Genomic DNA, 23,983 nt, shown 5'->3' with positions numbered 1-23,983 from the left:
TTTTCATTGTTACGCAGATGATACCCAGCTTTATCTATCCATGAAGCCAGAGGACACATACCAATTAGCTAAAGTGTAGGATTGTCTTACAGACATAAAGACATGGATGACCTCTAATTTCCTGCTTTTAAACTCAGATAAAACTGAAGTTATTGTACTTGGCCCCACAAATCTTAGAAACATGGTGTCTAACCAGATCCTTACTCTGGATGGCATTACCCTGAGCTCTAGTAATACTGTGAGAAATCTTGGAGTCATTTTTCATCAGGATATGTCATTCAAAGCGCATATTAAACAAATATGTAGGACTGCTTTTTTGCATTTACGCAATATCTCTAAAATCAGAAAGGTCTTGTCTCAGAGTGATGCTGAAAAACTAATTCATGCATTTATTTCCTCTAGGCTGGACTATTGTAATTCATTATTATCAGGTTGTCCTAAAAATTCCCTAAAAAGCCTTCAGTTAATTCAAAATGCTGCAGCTGGAGTACTGAGGAGGACTAGAAGGAGAGAGCATATCTCACCCATATTGGCCTCTCTTCATTGGCTTCCTGTTAATTCTAGAATAGAATTTAAAATTCTTCTTCTTACTTATAAGGTTTTGAATAATCAGGTCCCATCTTATCTTAGGGACCTCGTAGTACCATATCACCCCAATAGAGTGCTTCGCTCTCAGACTGCAGGCTTACTTGTAGTTCCTAGGGTTTGTAAGAGTAGAATGGGAGGCAGAGCCTTCAGCTTTCAGGCTCCTCTCCTGTGGAACCAGCTCCCAATTCAGATCAGGGAGACAGACACCCTCTCTACTTTTAAGATTAGGCTTAAAACTTTCCTTTTTGCTAAAGTTTATAGTTAGGGCTGGATCAGGTGACCCTGAACCATCCCTTAGTTATGCTGCTATAGACGTAGACTGCTGGGGGGTTCCCATGATGCATTGTTTCTTTCTCTTTTTGCTCTGTATGCACCACTCTGCATTTAATCATTAGTGATCGATCTCTGCTCCCCTCCACAGCATGTCTTTTTCCTGGTTCTCTCCCTCAGCCCCAACCAGTCCCAGCAGAAGACTGCCCCTCCCTGAGCCTGGTTCTGCTGGAGGTTTCTTCCTGTTAAAAGGGAGTTTTTCTTTCCCACTGTAGCCAAGTGCTTGCTCACAGGGGGTCGTTTTGACCGTTGGGGTTTTACATAATTATTGTATGGCCTTGCCTTACAATATAAAGCGCCTTGGGGCAACTGTTTGTTGTGATTTGGCGCTATATAAAAAAAATTGATTGATTGATTGATTTGATTGATTGATTGATTGACAGCAGCACGGCTGAAGTGGTCTCTCCTCTATTTGGGTGATCGAACACTGTTCTGAACTACCTCACAAACCCATCGTATGTCAGAAGGAGCCATGAATTTTGTTCCCAGAGCGCTGTAGCCCAAGCGCGTGCCTCACCGCGAAGCAGATTAATCACATAAGCTATCTTACTAGCATCAGTCGCGTACATGACGGGACGTTGTGCGAAGACGAGCGAACACTGCATAAGAAAGTCCGCGCACGTCTCCACACAACCCCCGTACGGCTCTGGAGGGCTTATGTATGCTTCAGGGGAAGGTGGGAGGGGTCGTTGAACGACCTGTGGAACGTCACTGTTGCGCACAGGATCGACAGGAGGGGGAGCCGCAGCAGCGCCCTGGGGGCGCGCTTCCACCTGCGCGGCGAGAGCCTCCACCCTGCGGTTAAGGAGGACGTTCTGCTCGGTCATTAGATCCAACCGAGCAGTAAAAGCGGTGAGGATTCGCTGCAACTCACCGATCATGCCTCCTGCAGACGCCTGTGCGCCCTGCTCTTCCATTGGCCGTTCAACAGCCGGGTGACGCCCCTCGGGGTCCATGACGCTGGCTGAGATATCCTGTTGTGAAAGTGTAAGAACACTGACCCACAACAGGGGGCGCAAATGAACGGACAATGGAGGAAGTCAAATAACAACACTTTACTGTTGTGAATGAGCACAACAAACACGGCAGGTCACAATAGTATGCAATGAAGTCAATGTACAGAACGTGTCATGTGGGCAGGCTCGAAGATAAGAGACGTCTGTCCAAAGCAGAACCGGAACCACACGATTTCCTCCGCCACCGAACCCCGGGAATACTGGATCCGCCAAGTCCCGAACTCCCAGGTGGTCACTGCCTCCGCTTGTCGGATCTGGTACTGCTGGCGAGGAACAAAAACAGTTAGATGTAGGTGGGTTTACACCCAGCAACACGTATGGTGGGAAAATCCACCTCCACCTCTCATCAAAAAGCTGGTAAATGCAGGAGTATGGTTACTTGTCAACAGGTAGGAGAAAAGTCCAACTCGGTCTCCAGCTGCAAGCACTCACTCTGCTGTCAAAAACACAAAGCAACAATATTCTGCTGTCAGAAAGATAATTCAATCGGCTGAGCTCGTTACCTCCTAAGAATAGCGATATCTCGGCAAAGAGGTGGAGATGTCGTCCTGCTGATATACAGATGAAGATCAGATGTCACTCATCACCTATGACAGCTGTCACCCCGGCGGCTCCTGTGAGGCGGCAGCGCCCTCTTGTGCCTGGAGCCCGCACTCCAGGCAGGGTGCCCTCTGGTGGTGGTGGGCCAGCAGTACCTCCTCTTCAGCGGCCCACACAACAATCCATCCATTTTCTTCCGCTTTGCGGGGGCAGCAGCTCAAGCAAAGCCGCCCAGACCTCCCGATCCACACACACCTCCCCCAGCTCCTCCGGGGGCACCCCAAGGCGTTCCCCAGCCAGCCGAGAGATGTAATCCCTCCAGCTTGTCCTGGGTCTTCCCTCAGGCCACAGTCTCAACTTGATAAATTTCCCTCCCTAAAAATGCACCATCACCACAGTGAGTTTTCTGCACTAATTTCCCTTCTAAGCTAATGGATTCCACACCCACATTTGTCATAAACCTTGCAGGGTCTCTAATCCCCTCCTCTGTGGCCTGCTGTAAAATCCTAATATTCCCCTCCATGTAGAACTCTATCTGTGTTCGCAGACAAGCTTGTGGCGCCTTCCCCAGTAGGGTGAAGGCCGTCTGGCATCAGCAAGTCACGTCGGCCCCAAAATAAAGGCCAGTTATCAATAAAACTAAAGCCTTTCTGTCTACAAAACTGTACCAGCCACCTGTTTAATGACGTCAGCCTGCTAAATGCCTCATCATTAACCCGGGAGGGGAGGGGATCAGAGACTATTAATCAATGCCGACACATTTTTTTCGCAAGGTCACAAGTCCTCTCTATATTCATTTTTGTGACTGAGTGCTTCATCCAGACATTGTTGCCGACGTGAATAACTATGTGACTGTATCTCGTGTCATGTTCCTTTGTCTGTCTACCCTTCTGCAGCATCAGCACCCTAAGATTGGAGGCAATGTCAGGAGCTCTAGCCTCAGGAATACTTTTAACGTCAACCAACGCCTGTAGCCTGACTTTGCGGGTGATAGAATCCCCTATCACTAAACTCTGGTGTTTCGGCCTGGAGACAGGAATGGAATAAGCATTCATGACAGCCATTTCAGTCCTTTTTGCTAAATGGACCATCGTCTGGCCATCCATATGCAACATTCATTCATCCGTTTTCTACACCTGCTTACTCCAGTCAAGATTTACATGGGGGGGTGTAAGAGCCTATCCTAGTGTGCCTAGATGGAGTGAGTGGTGTCAGAACATGGCGCCATTTTGGTTCCAACTGCGCTGAACTACTGAATGAACCTTTTGTGTTTTCAGTATTTTTAAAAAAAAATTATTTAACAACATGCAGCAACACATCCAGTTGCTATCAAAATAAATATAAAAATAATTAAGCTATCAAATTTATAGAAATTTACAATTTATGATTATTTATTTAATTGATTTAAAGCCTGATTTATGCAGCTGCTGCTCTGTAACTCCGTGTCATGACGCCAGTGTGTGTGACAGCTTTAAAGTTCTCCATCTCTGGATTTTGCTTTATTCTGGACTAATTTGACCCTCAACAAGCTTTTCTTTCTGCAATCATCACTTCCAAATCAAAGGTAGGCTGTACATTTTCCTATTTTACCGACTTTGTGCTGTAAATGTGCAGACTTTTCTGATCCATTTGTAATCAGCGTGCGCACTGTAAATACTATTATAATATGATGGCAGACTAAGGCTTGAAAACAGAAAAGTGTCAAATCACAGCCAGCGTGTAGATCACCGCGAATTGGCTGGGTTTTCGTTGTTGGCTGGTAGAACTTATACAGAAGTTCCCTTGATGGCGAGCTGAAGCCCATGAAAAGAACAGAGCCAAGGAAAAAACAGAGTACACTTGCTCAGGAATCATCATCTCTCTCCATCTCCACCAGTGCGGTAGGAGATGTTTGGCCCAATCCCCCATTGCTCTTTTACTGCTGCCACATCACAAACTGTTGCTGATGAAAGAAACTGAACTTATAAACTTTTACCATATCAACTCTTCTTCAACTCAACTCCCCTAGAAAAGGGGAGCTTTGGCCCTGAACTCTGGGGACGAGATCTTGGACCTTTTCTTTTTTTGTGTGGCCGTTTAACTATTGTATTTCACTGAATCACTGGTCATGACCAATGCACTGTAAATATTTGCACTTTCATATTTAACAAAAAAAAAATAATAAGGTACCTGCATTTAAAAATCAACTTGGTCTGTTTATTATACTGTCTAAAAACCTCTCAGAGCGAATCTAGATCTCCTCATTCAGTTGCCCATTGCTGCACTACATTTACTAGCCCATAATATATAAATTCCAGCAAATTCAAATTACTTTGTAGTATAAGGGCGTAAGTGCTACACCAGGACAGTGTTCGTGCACAAGTTCTCATGAGCTCATCTCCCCAAACTTGTAGCTATCTGAAAATGACTTTATCTGGAAAACCGGCTGTGGAGAGATGAATTCCCACAGAAAATGTTTTTGTCTCAAGGCTGCATTTAGATGCAATTAGAACAGACTCTGTGTCACTCTGGGTCAGACAGAGACATGTGGCTATCAGTCGTTTGTGCAAACTGCATGAACAGTCTCTGGATTAAGGACATTTCACAGTGCATTCCCACAGTGATGAACACAATATCAAATAAACATGGCATCATATGGAGACAGTTATTTTGCTTTCACAATCTCTCCCTTTTGATCATATATGATCAATCAAATCATAGCAAAATAATAAGAACATAACAGAGCATCTGTATTGTCACACCTTTGCAAGTTTAAGACATGTCATGGGATTACATTCTTCAAAATCATAGACATTCCCCAGGCCAAAGAATAATGTCAACCATGATGGATGGATTTGGGTTGGTTGAAGTCTCTTTAGGTTGTTGGGGGAAGGGGATCAAGAACAAGGGCCAGTTCTTTCAGTACTTTTATGCAGTGAGTTGTGTGTATCCACGTCGATCTTTCTGCCACCTTGATCTGTCTGGTCTGCTTGAGGTTTCTTCCTCAGAGGGAGTTTTTCTTTATCACTGTTGCTCTGGGGGTTAGTAAGGTTAGACCATACCTGTGTGAAGCACTTTGAGGCAACTCTGTTGTGATTTGGCACTATATAAATGAAAATAAATTTAATTGATGGTGGTATGCGTCGTCAATTGCACTTGGAAGGGGCCTATCCAGCGATGATCATTCCAGAGCTTTATCAGATTCTTTACGATCACAAAGTCTCCAGGGTGGATGTCATGGAGTGGTTGTTCAGCTGACAATGGAAGGGCTGCCTTCACTCGAGACCTGCACACAGAAAGAGCTTGTGAAAGCTTAATGCAATAAGACACAAGATTGTGATCAATGGACACTGCATCTTCTCCTGTCCACATCTATGTGGGGTGGTCTTCCAAACAGGATTTCAAAGGGTGACTTGGCTCTCATTTGCATCAGAGCCAGTGGTAACATTTTATCCAGTTTAGGCCTGTTTCAGTGGTACATTTTGCCATTTTGTTTTTTAATGTACCATCCTCCCTCTCTACAGCTCCTCCTGATTTTGGATGATAGCTGTTGGGTATTTTCTCGCTGTGTGTCCAAGACAGCACTCAGCTCTTTGATCACTTCATTCACAAAGTGTGTACCATTGTCTGAAGAAAGTTTTTCTGGAACTCCCCATCTGGGAAGAACGTCTGCAGCTTTTGCTGCTGCCTTTGCTGACGCGTGTTTTGTTGGAAAACGTGTCCACTATTACAAGGCAGTACTTCTTCTCCTCTGCGGGGGTAATTCAGTGAAATCCATCATAAGGTGTTGGAAAGGAATTTGAAGCTTCCCTCTGCATTTGTGCGTGTGCACGTGTATGCTTCTTCCCCGACACCTTCAACGTCAGTTCTCTGCTCACAGTCTGAAAAAAGCTTTTGGACATAAAATTTCCCTGTTTCTCATTTTGGCCAATGAAAGTAACTTCAGACTTTACAAACAAATTTTTTTTTGTGACACCTTATGTCCCTTTGCCAGGTGTGAAAGAAGCAACAAAGTGTCGCACTCACACTGCTCCTTAGAAGGAGACACAATCAGCAAATCATCAACATACTGCAAGAGGGCGGTTCCCTGTGATAAGGTCAAAGAGGTCAAGCTGTCAGCCAAAGCCTGACAACACGTGAGGGCTACTAGTAACCCCTTGGGGTAGGCGGTCCAGGTATACTGTTGACCCTTGAAAGTAAAACCAGAACTGAGAATCTGGATGCACAGGAACAGAAAAGAAAGCATTAGAGAGGTCGACCACAGAGAAGAACTGAGAATCAGTCGGGGCTTGAGACAGAATTGTGTGTGGATTTGGTCCCACAGGAGCTGGTGGTATGATTGAAGCATTTACTGATGGAAATCTCAAACAAAAGTCCATTCAGTGGGTTGTCCTGCAGGATGAATCTTTTTCACTGGGAATACTGGCGAGAGTTTTGGATGGGTGTCACAATTCCTGCATTCAACAGGAATTGAAAAACAGGGTTATTCCATCCACAGCTTCCTGCCTGAGTGGATATTGTGTTTTTTTTTTGTTTTTTTTTTTTTTTAAGCTCTAACAGCGTTTCACCAGTAGAAGATCTCACAGTCAAGTCTTGTGACAACATACACAGCTCTGTCTGATCAGGAGAAGAGGAGATTTTTATTCCCTGGTCTGTGTAAGACAGGACGGCATCACAAGAGTACAAAATGCCTCGACCTAGAAAATTTATTGGACACTTTGGAGACATGACAAACTCGTGTTGAAACTGATGATCTCCGATCTCTCAACAGCACAGAGCTGGTTTGGAAAATGGTTCACTCAGTCTCCCCACTAGCACAGACTGACACACAATGGTGGGCACAGATAACCAAAAAATTAACTTTGATAACAGATAATCAGATAACTGAAAACGTTATTTTTGATAAAGATAAAACAATAAACCACCCAAAAATGTATCAGAAGTTACAGATAACTGATAAATTCCAGTATTGTCTCTGGTACATTTACAACTACTAACAAACTGAATTTGAGTTTTAACATCACAATCGCTTCTGGTAGCATCAAAAGCGACAACAAACCCAAACAATGAGCCCACACTTCTGTCTTTGAACATCTTGCCCCCTGCTGGAAGCTCTTGTTTACTATACAACGCTCCGGTCAGGCAGAGGTCTTGGAAAATAAAGCAGTGCTGACTTATGTTTTGGTGTATAAATAACATGAATACTGATAGAATAACTCCATTATGTTAATTGTTAATGTGTTTATTTTATGTAAACATGCAGAATCACAGGCTGTCTCTCCATTATTTTCAATGGGAGCTGCTGAGCTACACTCGCTTCCTGATCATGTCGTTCTGGGGGAAAGTGAAGTTTGCTCTTTAACATCTTGATTATTGTTCTTTACAACACTGTTTCTCCTTTTTGTTCCGGACTAATATATGTAATATGTCTGAAATTCGGTTTGCGTTTATTAAATTCCATGCAGATTAAACGTAACAGACACGGATTATTTGTTACAATTGTTTTAGCAACATTTCAGTTTATCAAGCAGCAGTCTCTTGTTAACGTGATGAAAACCATAAAAAAATTACATTTGTGTAGTATAATATTCATTTACAACTAATATCGTGTTGACTGCAGCGACTCTCTGGCACGCAAGGGATTATGGGATATGTCAGTAGGACGAATGAACACTACTGGCCAGTAGATGGCAGAAGAGACCTTGAAAACTTGCCAAAACAAAATTCCAGATAATCCGTGTCTGCTACATTTAAGATGCGTGGAATTTAATAAACGCAGACACAATAACGTCTATAAACCCAGAGAATATAGTCACAAGAGTTTTAGGCACTAGAGCAGTGGTCTCCAAACTATTCCAGAAAGGGCAGAGAGGGTGCAGGTTTTCTTTGCAGCCACTGGCTTCAGCAGGTGATTTCACTGATTAACATCCCTTTGAACAGGTGGGATGAGTTCATCAGTGAAATCACCTGCTGAAGTCAGTGGCTGCAAAGAATACCTGCACCCTCTTGGCCCTTTCTGGAATAGTTTGGAGACCATTGCACTAGAGTTTAATGCTGTTGTCCGTAGAGCCTGATCAGAGTGTTTCAAATGCATTTCTCATGTTGTGAACGTACTGAGATTACCCTATCCTACCCATAATGCACTGCTGGGCACAGCATATATCCACATTAAAACCTTAAAAATTAGCGCATTACTTTAAAACTAAAACATATATCTGATATTTTCACTTTATAAAACTTCAGAAATGACATTAATTTAAATAACTTGTCCGAAAATAGTTTGTTTAAAAGTTGAACCATAAGTTAAAAATGTATGCCTCTGGATGACTTGGGTGATATTGCTGCGTTTTAGTATGGGGTTAAGTTCTCCTTTAGTCCTTTACCTGCAGAGGATAGTGTGTTTTTTTCTTAAAGCAACTCTTCTCTGTTTTGCAGAAGGTAGAACTACACATCAGCTACGAAACATTTAACAAGTAGGTGCTCAACTGATTTTAAGTTTTATAAATATTTGTAGCTGTTCAGCTTTATTTACCACTCCACCCTGCCTGCACTCTCTTCTTCCCCTCTCTACCACACTCTGCATTACTTTGAACAGTTGACCCCAAATATTTAAACTCATCTACTTTCACCACTTCTACTCCTTGTAACTGCACTATTCCACTGGGCTCCCTCCCATTCACACACATGTACTCAGTCTTGCTTCTACTGACTTTCATTCCCCTTCTCTCCAAAGCATATCTCCACCTCTCCAGACTAGACTCAACTTGCTCTCTACTCTCACTACAGATCACAATGTCATTTGCAGACATCATAGTCCATGGGGACCCCTGTCTGATCTCATCCGTCAACCTGTCCATCACCACTGCAAACAAGAAAGTCCTCAGAGCTGATCCTTGGTGTAATCCCACCTCCACCTTGAATGAGTCTGTCATTCCGAATGCGCATCTCACCGCTGTCACACTATTCTTGTACATGTCCTGCACTACCCTAACATACTTCTCTGCCACTCCACACTTCCTCATACAATACCACAGCTCTTCTCCTGGCACCCTATCATAAGCTTTTTCTAAGTCCACAAACACACAGTGTAATTCTTTCTGTCCTTCTCTGTACTTCTGCAACAGTATTCTCAGAGCAAACATTGCATCTGTAGTGCTCTTTCTCGGCATGAAACCATATTGCTGCTCACAGATCTTCACCTGTTTTCTAAGCCTAGCTTCTACTACTCTTTCCCATAACTTCATGCTGTGGCTGATCAACTTTATGCCTCTGTAGTTTCTGCAGCTCTGCACATCACCCTTGTTCTTGAAAATAGGAACCACCACACTTCGTCTCCACTCCTCAGGCATCCTCTCACTTTCCAAGATTTTATTAAACAATCTGGTTAGAAACTCTGCTGCCATCTGTCCTAGACATTTCTGTGCCTCCACTGGAATGTCATCTAGACCAACTGCCTTTCAGCTCTTCATCCTCTTCATAGCAGCCCTCACTTCTTCCTTACTAATCTCTTGTACTTCCTGATTTACTCTCACCACATCATCCAGCATTTTCTTTATTCACCAGCTCTTCAAAATATTCCCTCCACCTTCTCAGCACACACTCCTCACTTGTCAGCACATTACCATGTGCATCTTTTACCACCCTAACCTGCTGCACATCCTTTCCAGCTCTGTCCCTTTTTCTGGCCAATCAGTACAAGTCCTTTTCTCTTTCCTTACTATTCAACTTCTTGTACAGCTCGCAATATGCCTTTTCCTTCGCTTTTGCCACTTCTCTTTTCACCTTATACCGCATCTCCTTGTACTCCTGTCTACTTTCTTCATCTCTCCGACTATCCCAAAACTTTTTCGCAAACCTCTTTCTCCTTATGCTTTCCTGGACCTCTTCATTCCATCACCATGTCTCCTTGTCTTCCTTCCACTGTTCCGATGTCATACCCAGTACTGTCCTAGCTGTCTCCCTCACCACATCTGCAGTACTTTTCCATTTGTCCAAAATTGCTTCCCCTCCAACCATTGCTTCTTTCACCTGCTCGCTAAATTTCACACAACAGTCTTCCTCCTTCAGCTTCCACCATCTGATCCTTTGTTGAGCTCTCGCTCTCTTCTTCTTTACCGCTGAAGTCATCCTACAACCAACCATCCTATGCTGTCTAACGACACTCTCTCCTGCCACCACCTTACAGTCTCTGATTTCTTTTAGCTTGGATCTCCATTAAAGAATGTAGTCCACCTGTGTGCACCTTCCTCCACTCTTATATGTTACCCTGTGCTCCTCCCTTTTCTTCACCACAGCCATTTCAATTCTTTTTGCAAAATCAACTACCATCTGCTCTTCCCCATTCCTGTCCTTGATACCATATCTACCCATTACTTCCTCATCACCTCTGTTCCCTTCACCAACATGCCCATTGAAGGCCGCTCCTATCACCACTCTTTCATGCTTGGGCACACTCTCCAGCACCTCATCTAACACACTCCAGAAATCTTCTTTCTCCATCGTCTCACAACCTACCTGTGGGGCATATGCACAGATGATATTCATCATCACCCCTTCAATTTCCAACTTCACGCTCATCACCCTGTCAGACACTTGGTTAACCTCCAACACACTTTTAACATACTCTTCCTTTAAAATGACCCCAACACCATTTCTCTTCTTGTCCTCACCATGGTACAACAACTTGTACCCATCGCCAATGCTCCTGCTCTTACTTCCCTTCCACTTGGTCTCTTGCACACACAATATGTCTACCTTTGGACAGTATGTCCATCATATCAGCCAGCTCTCTCCCTTTACCAGTCATACTGCCAACATTCAAAGTCCCCACTCTCATTTTCACCCTTCTAGTTTTCTTCTTCTCCCGCTGTTTGTGGAAACGTTCTCCTCCTCTTCTTTGTCGTGTTCGCCCAGCAGTAGCCCAGTTTTCACCGGCACCCTGTTGGGCAACAGCACCGGTGGCGGACGTTGTTAACCCGGGCCGTGACCGATCCGGTATGGAAATTAGATTCTTAGTCTGCATAGTTGGGTTGGCTTGTTTTACGCCGGATTCCCTTCCTGACGCAACCCTCCTCATTTATCCGGGCTTGGGACCAGCACTCAGAATGTACTGGCTGCACACCCTGTGTGGCTGAGTTGTCAATCTGCCTGTTGTGCGCAGTTCTCAAAACCTGAGGAGAGAAGGATTTTCGTATAAACAACCCGATCAGATCTAGGCTTGCACCTCAGATGCACATTTGGGTAAATTGTAGCTCAATGTTCAAATCCTCTTTTTAAGAAAATCCTCTTCTACACCAATTCATCATAAAGCTGTATAACGGATAAGATAAGACTTTATTGATCTCACAGTGTAGAAATTCACATGTTACATCAGCTCTTAAAAAACACACACACAAGATGAGTGCGAGTAGAGGAAAATGTGCATTAAACAGCGTGTGCAAAGATAAGAAATAATAATAATACTTGTAACAATACAATAAAATAAGAAAATGAGGTAGAAATAGAATATATATATGTCTGTGTGTGTGTGTGTGTGTGTGTGTGTGTGTGTGTGTGTGTGTGTGTGTGTGTGTGTGTGTGTGTGTGTGTGTGTGTGTGTATACATACGCACACACACACACATAAGCATATATGCATATATAAACATGATTGGAATTGAAAAAAAAATAGGATCATCTTATTTACACTATGTGAAGTGGAATTTAGATGTGATAAGGTGACATGAGTGCAGGGATTTGTAAACGAGTTGTTATTGCACGTGATTTGTGGACATAATAATATTGCACGTGATTTGTGGACATAATAATATTGCACGTGATTTGTGGACATATTAATTTTGCACGTGATTTGTGGACATATTATTGCATGTGGTTATTTCACAGTGTTATTGTACAGCCTGACAGCAGCAGGGAGGAACGACCTGCGGTATCGTTCCTTCTTGCACTGATGGTGCCTCAGTCTGTCAGTGAATGAGCTGCTCAGCTCCACTACAGTCTGGTGCTGAGGGTGAGAGGAGTTGTCCATGATGGATTTGAACTTGGTTAACACCCTCCTCTCAGCCACCTCCTCCAGAGAGTCCAGAGGACAGCCCAGGACAGAGCTGGATTTCCTGACCAGCTTATTCAGTCTCTTTCTCTCCCGCTCTGTGCTGCCCGGGGCCCAACAGACGACAGCATAGAGGAGAGTCATAGAAGGTCTTAAGCAGAGGCCTGCTCACTCCAAAGGATCTCAGTGTCTTCAGGAGGTGGAGGCGACTCTGGCCTTTCTTGTTCAGGGCGTCAGTGTTGTGAGTCCAGTCCAGTTTGTTGTTGAGGTGAACACCCAGGTATCTGAAACTGTCCACAGTCTCTATGTCCTCCCCGTGGATGTTCACCAGTGGGTGAGGTGGTGGTTTCGTCCTGAAGTCGATCGCCATCTCCTTCATCTTACTGGTGAGTCATCAGAGATCTTCTGGAGATGGCAGCTGTCCGTGTTGTAGGTGAAGTCCGAGGTGTAAAGGGTGAAGACGAAAGACGAGAGGACGGTGCCCTGGGGCCCCCGGTGCTGCACATTACCACCTCAGACTGACAGCCGCGCAGCTGCACGTACTGTGGGCGGTCAGTGAGGTAATTGATGGTCCAGGCGGCGAGATGTCCATCCACACCTGCATCCTCTAGCTTCCCCCGCAGCAGTGCTGGTCTGATGGGGTTGAAAGCACTGGAGAAATCAAAGAACGTGACTCTCACAGCGCTCCCGCCGGTCTCCGGGTGGGTGAGTGCCCGCTGCAGCAGGTACATGACAGCGTCATCTACCCTGATGTTGGGCCTGTAGGCGAACTGCAGTGGGTCCAGGATGTCGCTCGCCACGGTGCGGAGATGAGACAGGAGGAGTCACTCCATGGTCTTCATGAGGTGGGAGATCAGGGCAACTGATCTGTAGTGGGTTGTTCTTTGGTGTGCGGTGTTTTGGGAACCAGGACCACACAGGAGGTCTACCACAGTGTGGGGACCACCCCCATGCTGAGGCTCTTGTTGAAGATGTGGCTGAGGACCTCACAGAGCTCATCTGCACAGGTCCTCAGCAGCCTCGGGGAGATCCCATCAGGTCCTGCTGCTTTTCTCTGCTTCAGCCGCAGGAGCTGGCCTCTCACCTCAGTCGGAGTTACAATGGGGGGGGGGGGGGGGGGGGCTGAGGTGGGCTGGTGCTGAATACAGTCCGGGGAGAGGAGGGACAAAGTCTGGGGTGCAGTGGAGGTGACCGGGGGGAAGAAGGTGGGGGGGTCAGAGGGACTGGAGGGCTGGCTGCTGGAGACGTGTGGAGAGTCGGGATCAGGTGGGGGTGGGGGGGAGCAGGTTTGGAGGAGCCAAAACAGTTAAAGTAGCTGTTTAGCTCCTCTGCAAACCGAGAGTCTCCATCTGCAGTCCTGCTGGTACCCTGCCCAAATCCGGAGGCGGTCTTAAGGCATCTCCACACGTCTGTGACGTTGTTCTGGGTCAGCTGCTCCTCCATCTTCCTTCCATACTCCTTCTTGGCTGCCCGGATCTTCCATTGGAGTTCCTGTTGGACTCTACGCTGCTCCTCTCTGTCTCCCGAGTAGAAAGCCCTTTTCTTCTGGGTCCTCCACATTAGCGTAAAAAAGGTCCAGTATTCTATTGTCCCTGGTTTTACACGTGACATACTGGGTGAACGTGGGGAGGGTGGCAGAGAGGAGGGCGTGGTTAAAGTCCCCTGTGATGAGGAGGAGCGTGCGGGGGTGTTGTGTCTGCAGTCGCGTGACTGTACTGTGGATCCGCTCACAGGCAGCGGTGGCATCTACAGAGGGAGGAATATACGTGCAGAGCGTAATCACACTTCCAAACTCCCGTGGGAGATAGTACGGCCTCATGCTCACCGCAAGTAGCTTCACGTCCGAGGAGCAGATCTGATCCTTCACGTGAACATGAGCTGTGCTGCACCATCTCTCACTCACATAAACGGCGAGACCCCCTCCTCTTTTCTTCCTGCTCTCCGCCAGCATCCTGTCCACACGGATGAGTGTAGCCGTTCATGTTAATAACAGAGTCCGGTACATGTTCATCCAACCACATCTCCGTGAAGCACATGAGACTGCAGCCTTTATACAGCCTCTGGAAACAGGTTAGTGCTGCTAGCTCCTTGGTCTTGTTGCAGAGAGACCTTACGTTCCCCATGACCACAGATGGAATATAAGTCCTTCTCTGCTTCGTCCGTCCACCTCTGCAGCCTCTCCGTCTCCTTCGTATGTCTGCATGTATGTCCAGGTGCTCAGCATAGTGGGGACCCGGCCCACTGTACATAGAGTCTCTTAGTCCAAGCAGCTGATCCCGGCTGTAAACAATGGGACGTCTGGAGCCGGGAACAAAGGGATTTCCTCTCGCTGCCTCAAAAAATGCCAAAAGAAGCAGAAAACTAATCACAAGAGTTACAAAAGTGGTTTTCCCATGTGCACACTTGCACAGGGTACCACCCACTGCAGATAAAAACAGTTACTTCATGGCCATTGATTATTCTCTGATCAATCACTTCACATATTTTCAAGAAACAAAGTTCATGAGTCCTTTCACGGTCTTTGACTTCCTGTTTGGCGCCTTCATCAGTGCTCTGCCATGTGGATCTGTCAACGTATTTCTTGCGACAATGGTTATGATAGCATGCCTCTATGGCAAAAAGATCATAACCTCGAATACGGTTGGCGAGTTCTTCATCGCCTCTTCGCTCTGACAGAGGTAATATTGAGTCCCCACCACCATGGGCAAAGTGCGACAAACCTTCCATGGTCCAAGACCCATTGACGAGGACTTTCTTTCGCCCATGGCTTTTACAGAAGATGCAGTTCTGCTCAAATATGAACTTTTCATTTGAACTGCGACGACTCTGTCTTGTTGGCCGTTCTTCATCAGTAGCATTAGTTGGCTTCAGGCGGCTAAGATGATTGGTGAAACTCAAGTGGCATTCACGATGGTAACCGTGATTTTCCCCAAGCTGCTCGGGAATTTGGGCACAAATGGCATCATGCCGATGTACCGACCCATGCGGCTGAGCTAGTCTCTTATGCCTGACTTCAAGTATTTTTTCAAATCATTCCTGGGCATTTGGTAGATTTGAGAAGCGTACAAAGTCAGTTGTGTTTGCCTTACTGTTATGAATGATGCAGATGTCATTGCTGCTGGGTGCTGGTCTTTCAGTGCTGGCCTTTCTTTTCGGCATTCTGCTGATGTCAGGCTACCTGAAATAAGCAAGAATGGCACCATTAATTGGTGAAACTTGGTCGTCTAAGGATGTAGTCATTATACACTTGGAGAATTGACCTGTTTATTTTCTACACTATTTAAGTTCTACACTGATATTGTTTAACTCGAATATTCATAAAACAACACCACCCAATAGCCTACATTGTAAATACAAAGATCTGCAGGTATTAAGGTGAGCTTATACAAACCCATGTGTGTACTCCTATAGATACACCTTGCCTACATCTGTATACAGTATTTTTGTTTATAGCATATCTCATGCTGAGAGTTATTTGTTGTGGCATACTTTGTTCATAAGCAGTGAGACCTTTACTGTGTTGAAATCTGATCATTTTGAGTTTTCTAAAATTTGCCCCTTTTGTGTAAAACACTGAGTCATTATTTTAGAAAATAATTAAACATTGGTGGATTAAAACATGTAAAGGGATGTTAGAAAGAGGTTTTACGGGGTCCTAGGTGAATACTTTCCTATTTGGCAACTTCAGGGAACATTTACAGGCCCAACTTCCAGATTTTAGGCATTCCCTAAATTTCTTGATCTTTTGACCTCTGTTGACCTAAATATGGACATAATTTGCATATTGATGATTTCAAACATTAGAGTGGCCCAAGACAAACATTTTGATGGGTCATACACTTTCCTGTGACAGCCCATTCAAAAGTTATGTCAATTTAGATTTCCCCTACCCCAAAACCAACCGAAGGAAAATTTAGAGCCACGCCCACAAATAATACCCCAGGAGTGCCACTAAGTCCCTATATTTTCGGTGGCAACATGGAAAATATGGATCTAATACTACAACCTACATCAACTTTCATCACTTTTGGGGGGGGTGCAAGGTGAGCCCACCCAGCCCATGGACTATAACACAGTAAACTTGTACATGCACACCAATTGTGAGTGCCCTTGAAACAACACAGGTGCTCTGGGGATGTCTGTCACAGCAGATAACTGACCTGCATGAGCCTAACCTTCTTTGAAGAGCTACATTCATATTTAGCATAAGGGTGTACCCGGGTGATCCCCCGACACTTTGTATTAGTGATTTGTGGGAACCAGAGGTGATGACTCTTGTTTCTTTCTGTCTTTCTCTTTAGGATCCCTCCATCAGAGGAATCTTCCATTACTCAGCTAAAGAGCAGATGACCAAATATGAGATTGCTGTGGCCATTGCTCAGGCCTTCAGCCTGCCATCCACTCACCTCATACCCGTAAATACAAATATAAAAATACACATTTTAATGCATTCTCTTTCATGGCTTAGATGTGAGAAAATTAGCTGTTAATTGTTGCTAACGTAGTTCTATTACTAGACGCAAGGAACTTCAATCAATTCAATCAATTTTTTTTTTTTTATATAGCGCCAAATCACAACAAACAGTTGCCCCAAGGCGCTTTATATTGTAAGGCAAGGCCATACAATAATTATGTAAAACCCCAACGGTCAAAACGACCCCCTGTGAGCAAGCACTTGGCTACAGTGGGAAGGAAAAACTCCCTTTTAACAGGAAGAAACCTCCAGCAGAACCAGGCTCAGGGAGGGGCAGTCTTCTGCTGGGACTGGTTGGGGCTGAGGGAGAGAACCAGGAAAAAGACATGCTGTGGAGGGGAGCAGAGATCGATCACTAATGATTAAATGCAGAGTGGTGCATACAGAGCAAAAAGAGAAAGAAACAGTGCATCATGGGAACCCCCCAGTAGTCTACGTCTATAGCAGCATAACTAAGGGATGGTTCAGGGTCACCTGATCCAGCCCTAACTATAAGCTTTAGCAAAAAGGAAAGTTTTAAGCCTAATCTTAAAAGTAGAGAGGGTGTCTGTCTCCCTGATCTGAATTGGGAGCTGGTTCCACAGGAGAGGAGCCTGAAAGCTGAAGGCTCTGCCTCCCATTCTACTCTTACAAACCCTAGGAACTACAAGTAAGCCTGCAGTCTGAGAGCGAAGCGCGCTATTGGGGTGATATGGTACTACGAGGTCCCTAAGATAAGATGGGACCTGATTATTCAAAACCTTATAAGTAAGAAGAAGAATTTTAAATTCTATTCTAGAATTAACAGGAAGCCAATGAAGAGAGGCCAGTATGGGTGAGATATGCTCTCTCCTTCTAGTCCCCGTCAGTACTCTAGCTGCAGCATTTTGAATTAACTGAAGGCTTTTTAGGGAACTTTTAGGACAACCTGATAATAATGAATTACAATAGTCCAGCCTAGAGGAAATAAATGCATGAATTAGTTTTTCAGCATCACTCTGAGACAATTGCGTAAATGCAAAAAAGCAGTCCTACATATTTGTTTAATATGCGCTTTGAATGACATATCCTGATGAAAAATGACTCCAAGATTTCTCACAGTATTACTAGAGGTCAGGGTAATGCCATCCAGAGTAAGGATCTGGTTAGACACCATGTTTCTAAGATTTGTGGGGCCAAGTACAATAACTTCAGTTTTATCCTAGTTTAAAAGCAGGAAATTAGAGGTCATCCATGTCTTTATGTCTGTAAGACAATCCTGCAGTTTAGCTAATTGGTGTGTGTCCTCTGGCTTCATGGATAGATAAAGCTGGGTATCATCTGCGTAACAATGAAAATTTAAGCAATACCGTCTAATACTGCCTAAGGGAAGCATGTATAAAGTGAATAAAATTGGTCCTAGCACAGAACCTTGTGGAACTCCATAATTAACCTTAGTCTATGAAGAAGATTCCCCATTTACATGAACAAATTGTAATCTATTAGACAAATATGATTCAAACCACCTCAGCGCAGTGCCTTTAATACCTATGGCATGTTCTAATCTCTGTAATAAAATTTTATGGTCAACAGTATCAAAAGCAGCACTGAGGTCTAACAGAACAAGCACAGAGATGAGTCCACTGTCCGAGGCCATAAGAAGATCATTTGTAACCTTCACTAATGCTGTTTCTGTACTATGATGAATTCTAAAACCTGACTGAAACTCTTCAAATAGACCATTCCTCTGCAGATGATCAGTTAGCTGTTTTACAACTACCCTTTCAAGAATTTTTGAGAGAAAAGGAAGGTTGGAGATTGGCCTATAATTAGCTAAGATAGCTGGGTCAAGTGATGGCTTTTTAAGTAACGGTTTAATTACTGCCACCTTAAAAGCCTGTGGTACATAGCCAACTAACAAAGATAGATTGATCATATTTAAGATCGAAGCATTAAATAATGGTAGGGCTTCCTTGAGCAGCCTGGTAGGAATGGGGTCCAATAGACATGTAGCTGGTTTGGATGAAGTAACTAATGAAAATAACTCAGACAGAACAATCGGAGAGAAAGAGTCTAACCAAATACCGGCATCACTGAAAGCAGCCAAAGATAACGATACGTCTTTGGGATGGTTATGAGTAATTTTTTCTCTAATAGTTAAAATTTTGTTAGCAAAGAAAGTCATGAAGTCATTACTAGTTAAAGTTAATGGAATACTCAGCTCAATAGAGCTCTGACTCTTTGTCAGCCTGGCTACAGTGCTGAAAAGAAACCTGGGGTTCTTATTTTCTTCAATTAGTGATGAGTAGAAAGATGTCCTAGCTTTACGGAGGGCTTTTTTTATAGAGCAACAGACTCTTTTTCCAGGCTAAGTGAAGATCTTCTAAATTAGTGAGACGTCATTTCCTCTCCAACTTACGGGTTATCTGCTTTAAGCTACGAGTTTGTGAGTTATACCACGGAGTCAGGCACTTCTGATTTAAAGCTCTCTTTTTCAGAGGAGCTACAGCATCCAAAGTTGTCTTCAATGAGGATGTAAAACTATTGACGAGATACTCTATCTCACTTACAGAGTTTAGGTAGCTACTCTGCACTGTGTTGGTATATGGCATTAGAGAACATAAAGAAGGAATCATATCCTTAAACCTAATTACAGCGCTTTCTGAAAGACTTCTAGTGTAATGAAACTTATTCCCCACTGCTGGGTAGTCCATCAGAGTAAATGTAAATGTTATTAAGAAATGATCAGACAGAAGGGAGTTTTCAGGGAATACTGTTAAGTCTTCAATTTCCATACCATAAGTCAGAACAAGATCTAAGATATGATTAAAGTGGTGGGTGGACTCATTTACATTTTGAGCAAAGCCAATAGAGTCTAATAATAGATTAAATGCAGTGTTGAGGCTGTCATTCTCAGCATCTGTGTGGATGTTAAAATCGCCCACTATAATTATCTTATCTGAGCTAAGCACTAAGTCAGACAAAAGGTCTGAAAATTCACAGAGAAACTCACAGTAACGACCAGGTGGACGATAGATAATAACAAATAAAACTGGTTTTTGGGACTTCCAATTTGGATGGACAAGACTAAGAGTCAAGCTTTCAAATGAATTAAAGCTCTGTCTGGGTTTTTGATTAATTAATAAGCTGGAATGGAAGATTGCTGCTAATCCTCCGCCTCGGCCCGTGCTACGAGCATTCTGACAGTTAGTGTGACTCGGGGGTGTTGACTCATTTAAACTAACATATTCATCCTGCTGTAACCAGGTTTCTGTAAGGCAGAATAAATCAATATGTTGATCAATTATTATATCATTTACCAACAGGGACTTAGAAGAGAGAGACCTAATGTTTAATAGACCACATTTAACTGTTTTAGTCTGTGGTGCAGTTGAAGGTGCCATATTATTTTTTCTTTTTGAATTTTTATGCTTAAATAGATTTTTGCTGGTTATTGGTGGTCTGGGAGCAGACACCGTCTCTACGGGGATGGGGTAATGAGGGGATGGCAGGGGGAGAGAAGCTGCAGAGAGGTGTGTAAGACTACAACTCTGCTTCCTGGTCCCAACCCTGGATAGTCACGGTTTGGAGGATTTAAGAAAATTGGCCAGATTTCTAGAAATGAGAGCTGCTCCATCCAAAGTGGGATGGATGCCGTCTCTCCTAACAAGACCAGGTTTTCCCCAGAAGCTTTGCCAATTATCTATGAAGATCAATCAATGAAACGTTCTCTTGAAGGCCTTTAAAGTGCATATCTTTGTCTAGAGAACATTCCTTTTTACCTTCTTTTTAATTCTTTTCTTCCAAATCTTTAACTTGTGGAGGCACTGATATAGCTGCCAAAAATAAAATGAGGCTGATTTGTCACCATTTCGATCTTGATACAGGAGCCGGGTTCTGACTTTGCTGCTGATGTACAGTATGAAATCAAACCAGCTTAAACCAGCTTGTCATCTGAGTATGAAACCGAAAGAGCGCTGCCAGGTGTTTTGAAGATTATTATTATTAATAATGTAACACTGCTGCTAACAAGGTTAAATGACTGAAACTTACCTACACGGTCTCTTTTTTTTAGCAGAAAATTCTGTCCTTTTTTTAGGTCGTCCTTTCCATGTCCGGGTTCTGTGGCAGTTATTCACTTTTATGTCCACTCACCAAATTTTGCCACGTGGGCAAAAAGCTAAGCTAGCTTGTTTTACTAGTGGTTCAGCACTGGCTGTAAACGGTCAGGCCTCAGAGTCCTTCACTCTGTGTCTCCGTGTCCCCGCCCACAACACACCTGCTCATCATTTTCAAGTAGTCCATGTGAAAATATGCAAAGTTCCAAACGTAACAAGTCATTTCTGTCCGTCTGTTTTGAATCACTTCTGCCTCAGAGTCAGTCGCTCTGAGGTGGAAACCCAACGTGACGTCATTCCCGGTGAATTCTCTGAACCTTTCAGGCAGGAGGTTAATTCAGGCTGAAGTCCCGTTTTTATTGTTTCATATCTGACAGCACCAAAAATTTAAAATTTGCTCATTTGCTGTTTTGTGCACATTAAGCTCCTCTCAGGTGGATGAAAGTAGTCCATGATGTTATGTGTTGTGATGATATTTTATCCTGTCAAATTAATTTATGGCACTGGTGGCTAAATTTGCTCGCTTTAAGCGTCCCTACAGTTATATCTAGGAAGTTTTGGTATTTTTGCTGTGTAGCAGATTCATGTCACTCGGTCCTCTGCTAGCTGCGGCATTGCAGGTTTGAGCCTGGTTCGTATTAATCCAGGATTCTCTCATCCTCCAGTTGACAGAGCAGCCGGCAGACTCAGCTCTTCGACCAATCAACAGCCAGTTGAACTGTTCTCGCCTGGAACTACTGAGCCTGAGCGTTGAGCCACGACCTTTCACCTCTGCCATCGTAGACTGTCTGTGGCCGTTCCTGGCTGACAAACGGTGGCGACAGACGGCCTTCCACTGATGGACAGACTCCAACTCAGTGGTTAATCGACAGCGTGGAGCGGGATTAGTCGTACCTTTAACCAGTGTTCATTTTGACAGCATATGAAGTTGTTGGCTTTACTAAATGTCATTTAGTTTTAGTCATGACTTAGTCACCTGAATTATTTCTCTAGTTTTAGTCTAAATCTACAGATTTTTAAAATATGTTGTCAAAATTTACAACTCTGTGTCTTCAGTTCTGTCTCATAATAATTTCAAAGTCGAGTCGCTGTGGACAGTTTTTAGTTGTCTCAACATGGTTCTTACATTCCACCATTACAGAAAAAAGTTAATCTGCTCCAGTTATCTGCTGTGTTGGTTAATGAAGTGAGACTGAAGCTGAATGTGATTTGACACTTACTGTCATTCGCCGGGTGATAAATCCTCACACTTACAATAAAGATATGGATTCAGATTCCTTATTGTCATTTTAACAAAGTACAATGAAAGTTAAGGTTCAAGCCGTCAACTTCAAGTATAAACCTGAGTAAACCACATGCAGACATTAAAGGTCTGGGGAAAAAAGGGAATAAACATAAAATTTAACCGAGTGAAAAAGGTATGTCCAGAGCGCAATATACATACGTACATACAGGTGCTGGTCATATAATTAGAATATCATGAAAAAGCTGATTTATTTCAATAATTCCATTCAAAAAGTGAAACTTGTATAATGTATACATTCATTCCACGCAGACTGATATATTTCAAGTGTTTATTTCTTTTAATTTTGATGATTATAACAGACAACTAATGAAAATCCCAAATTCAGTATGTCAGAAAATGAGAATCTTGTGAAAACGTTCAGTATTGAAGACACCTGTCAGTCAGACTCTAATCAGCTGATTAACTCCAAACACCTGCAAAGGTCTTTAAGTGGTCTCTCAGTCTAGTTCTGTGGGCTACACAGTCATGGGGCAGACTGCTGACTTGATGTCTTGTCTGGACTAAGACAAAAAGGACTGGACTGCTGCTCAGTGCTCCAAAGTTATGTTCTCTGATCAAAGTACATTTTGCATTTCCTTTGGAACTCAAGGTCCCAGAGTCTGGAGGAAGAGAGACGACCTCCTGTTGCTTGATTTTAACCCATGTGTCATCAACATATCTGAACACATGGGTTAAAATCAAGCAACAGGAGGTCGAGGACTTTACAGAACACATCAATTCGGTGGACTCCAATATCAAGTTCACACGTGAGGATGCCAGAAACAATCATTTAGCTTTCTTGGACTGTGATGTTACGATTGGAGAGAACAGGCAGCTCCAGACAGAGGTTTACAGAAAACCCACTGACCAATATCTGCTCTTTGGCTCAAACCAACCCCTTGAACACAAGCTCGGGGTGATCACGACTCTTCAACACAGAGCCCTACAGGTGCCCACAACTGCAGAGGGAAGGGCTAAAGAGCAACAACTTGTACAGAAAGTCCTCACAGTATCTGGGTACCCACGTTGGTCCCTGGACAAAGTGCAGAAGTCCCAGAAAACAAAGAGACCAGATAGACAGGAGACGGAGACAAGAAGAAGAGTGTCTCTCCCTTATTTAGCAGGAGTAGGGGAAAAACTACAGAGGATCTTCAGACAGCACAAAATCCCAGTTTATTTTAAACCAGTCAACACCTTGAGACAGAAATTAGTTCACCCTAAGGACAGGATCCCTAGTTACAAACAGAGCAATGTAGTGTATCATGTCAGGAAAACTGTAATGAACACTACATAGGTGAGACGAAGCAACTTTTACACAAGAGGCTATACCAGCACCGCAGAGAGGGCACCAGTGGACCTCAGTCTGCAGTTCATCTCCTCCTGAAAGACACTAACCACACGTTTGAGGACAAGGAAGTTAAAATCTTAGCCAGAGAAAAGAAATGGTTTGAGAGAGGTGTCAAGGAAGCATTCTTTGTAAAACAGTTGAAACCCAGCCTTAACCGCGGAGCGGGTCTCAGACACGCTTTGTCCCCTGTTTACAATGTGGTACTCAGGTCAAAGCAGTTTCAGTCTTTTGTTCATGGTAATGAGTCATTCACGTCATCAGGAGAGAGTCGTCAAGGGAGCCATCAGGGGAGGCTTCCGTCCT

General features: G+C 43.8%; 1 protein-coding gene across 1 annotated transcript in view; it reads left to right on the top strand.

Annotated features, from left to right (window-relative positions):
* Positions 1-22,321, top strand: part of mat2b (methionine adenosyltransferase II, beta) — a 99,033-nt gene extending 76,712 nt beyond the window's left edge. Inside the window, exons 6-7 of the mRNA XM_034177549.1 lie at positions 16,799-16,912; positions 21,713-22,321. Of these exons, the coding sequence (XP_034033440.1) occupies positions 16,799-16,912; positions 21,713-21,886 (288 nt within the window). The 3' untranslated portion in view covers positions 21,887-22,321. The remainder of the gene's footprint in view (positions 1-16,798; positions 16,913-21,712) is intronic.
* The last annotated feature ends 1,662 nt before the right edge of the window (positions 22,322-23,983 follow it).

This window comes from Thalassophryne amazonica, chromosome 9 (genome assembly GCF_902500255.1).
Source record: "Thalassophryne amazonica chromosome 9, fThaAma1.1, whole genome shotgun sequence".
NCBI classification, from domain to species: domain Eukaryota; kingdom Metazoa; phylum Chordata; class Actinopteri; order Batrachoidiformes; family Batrachoididae; genus Thalassophryne; species Thalassophryne amazonica.
This window is presented reverse-complemented; position numbering and strand designations above follow the sequence as displayed.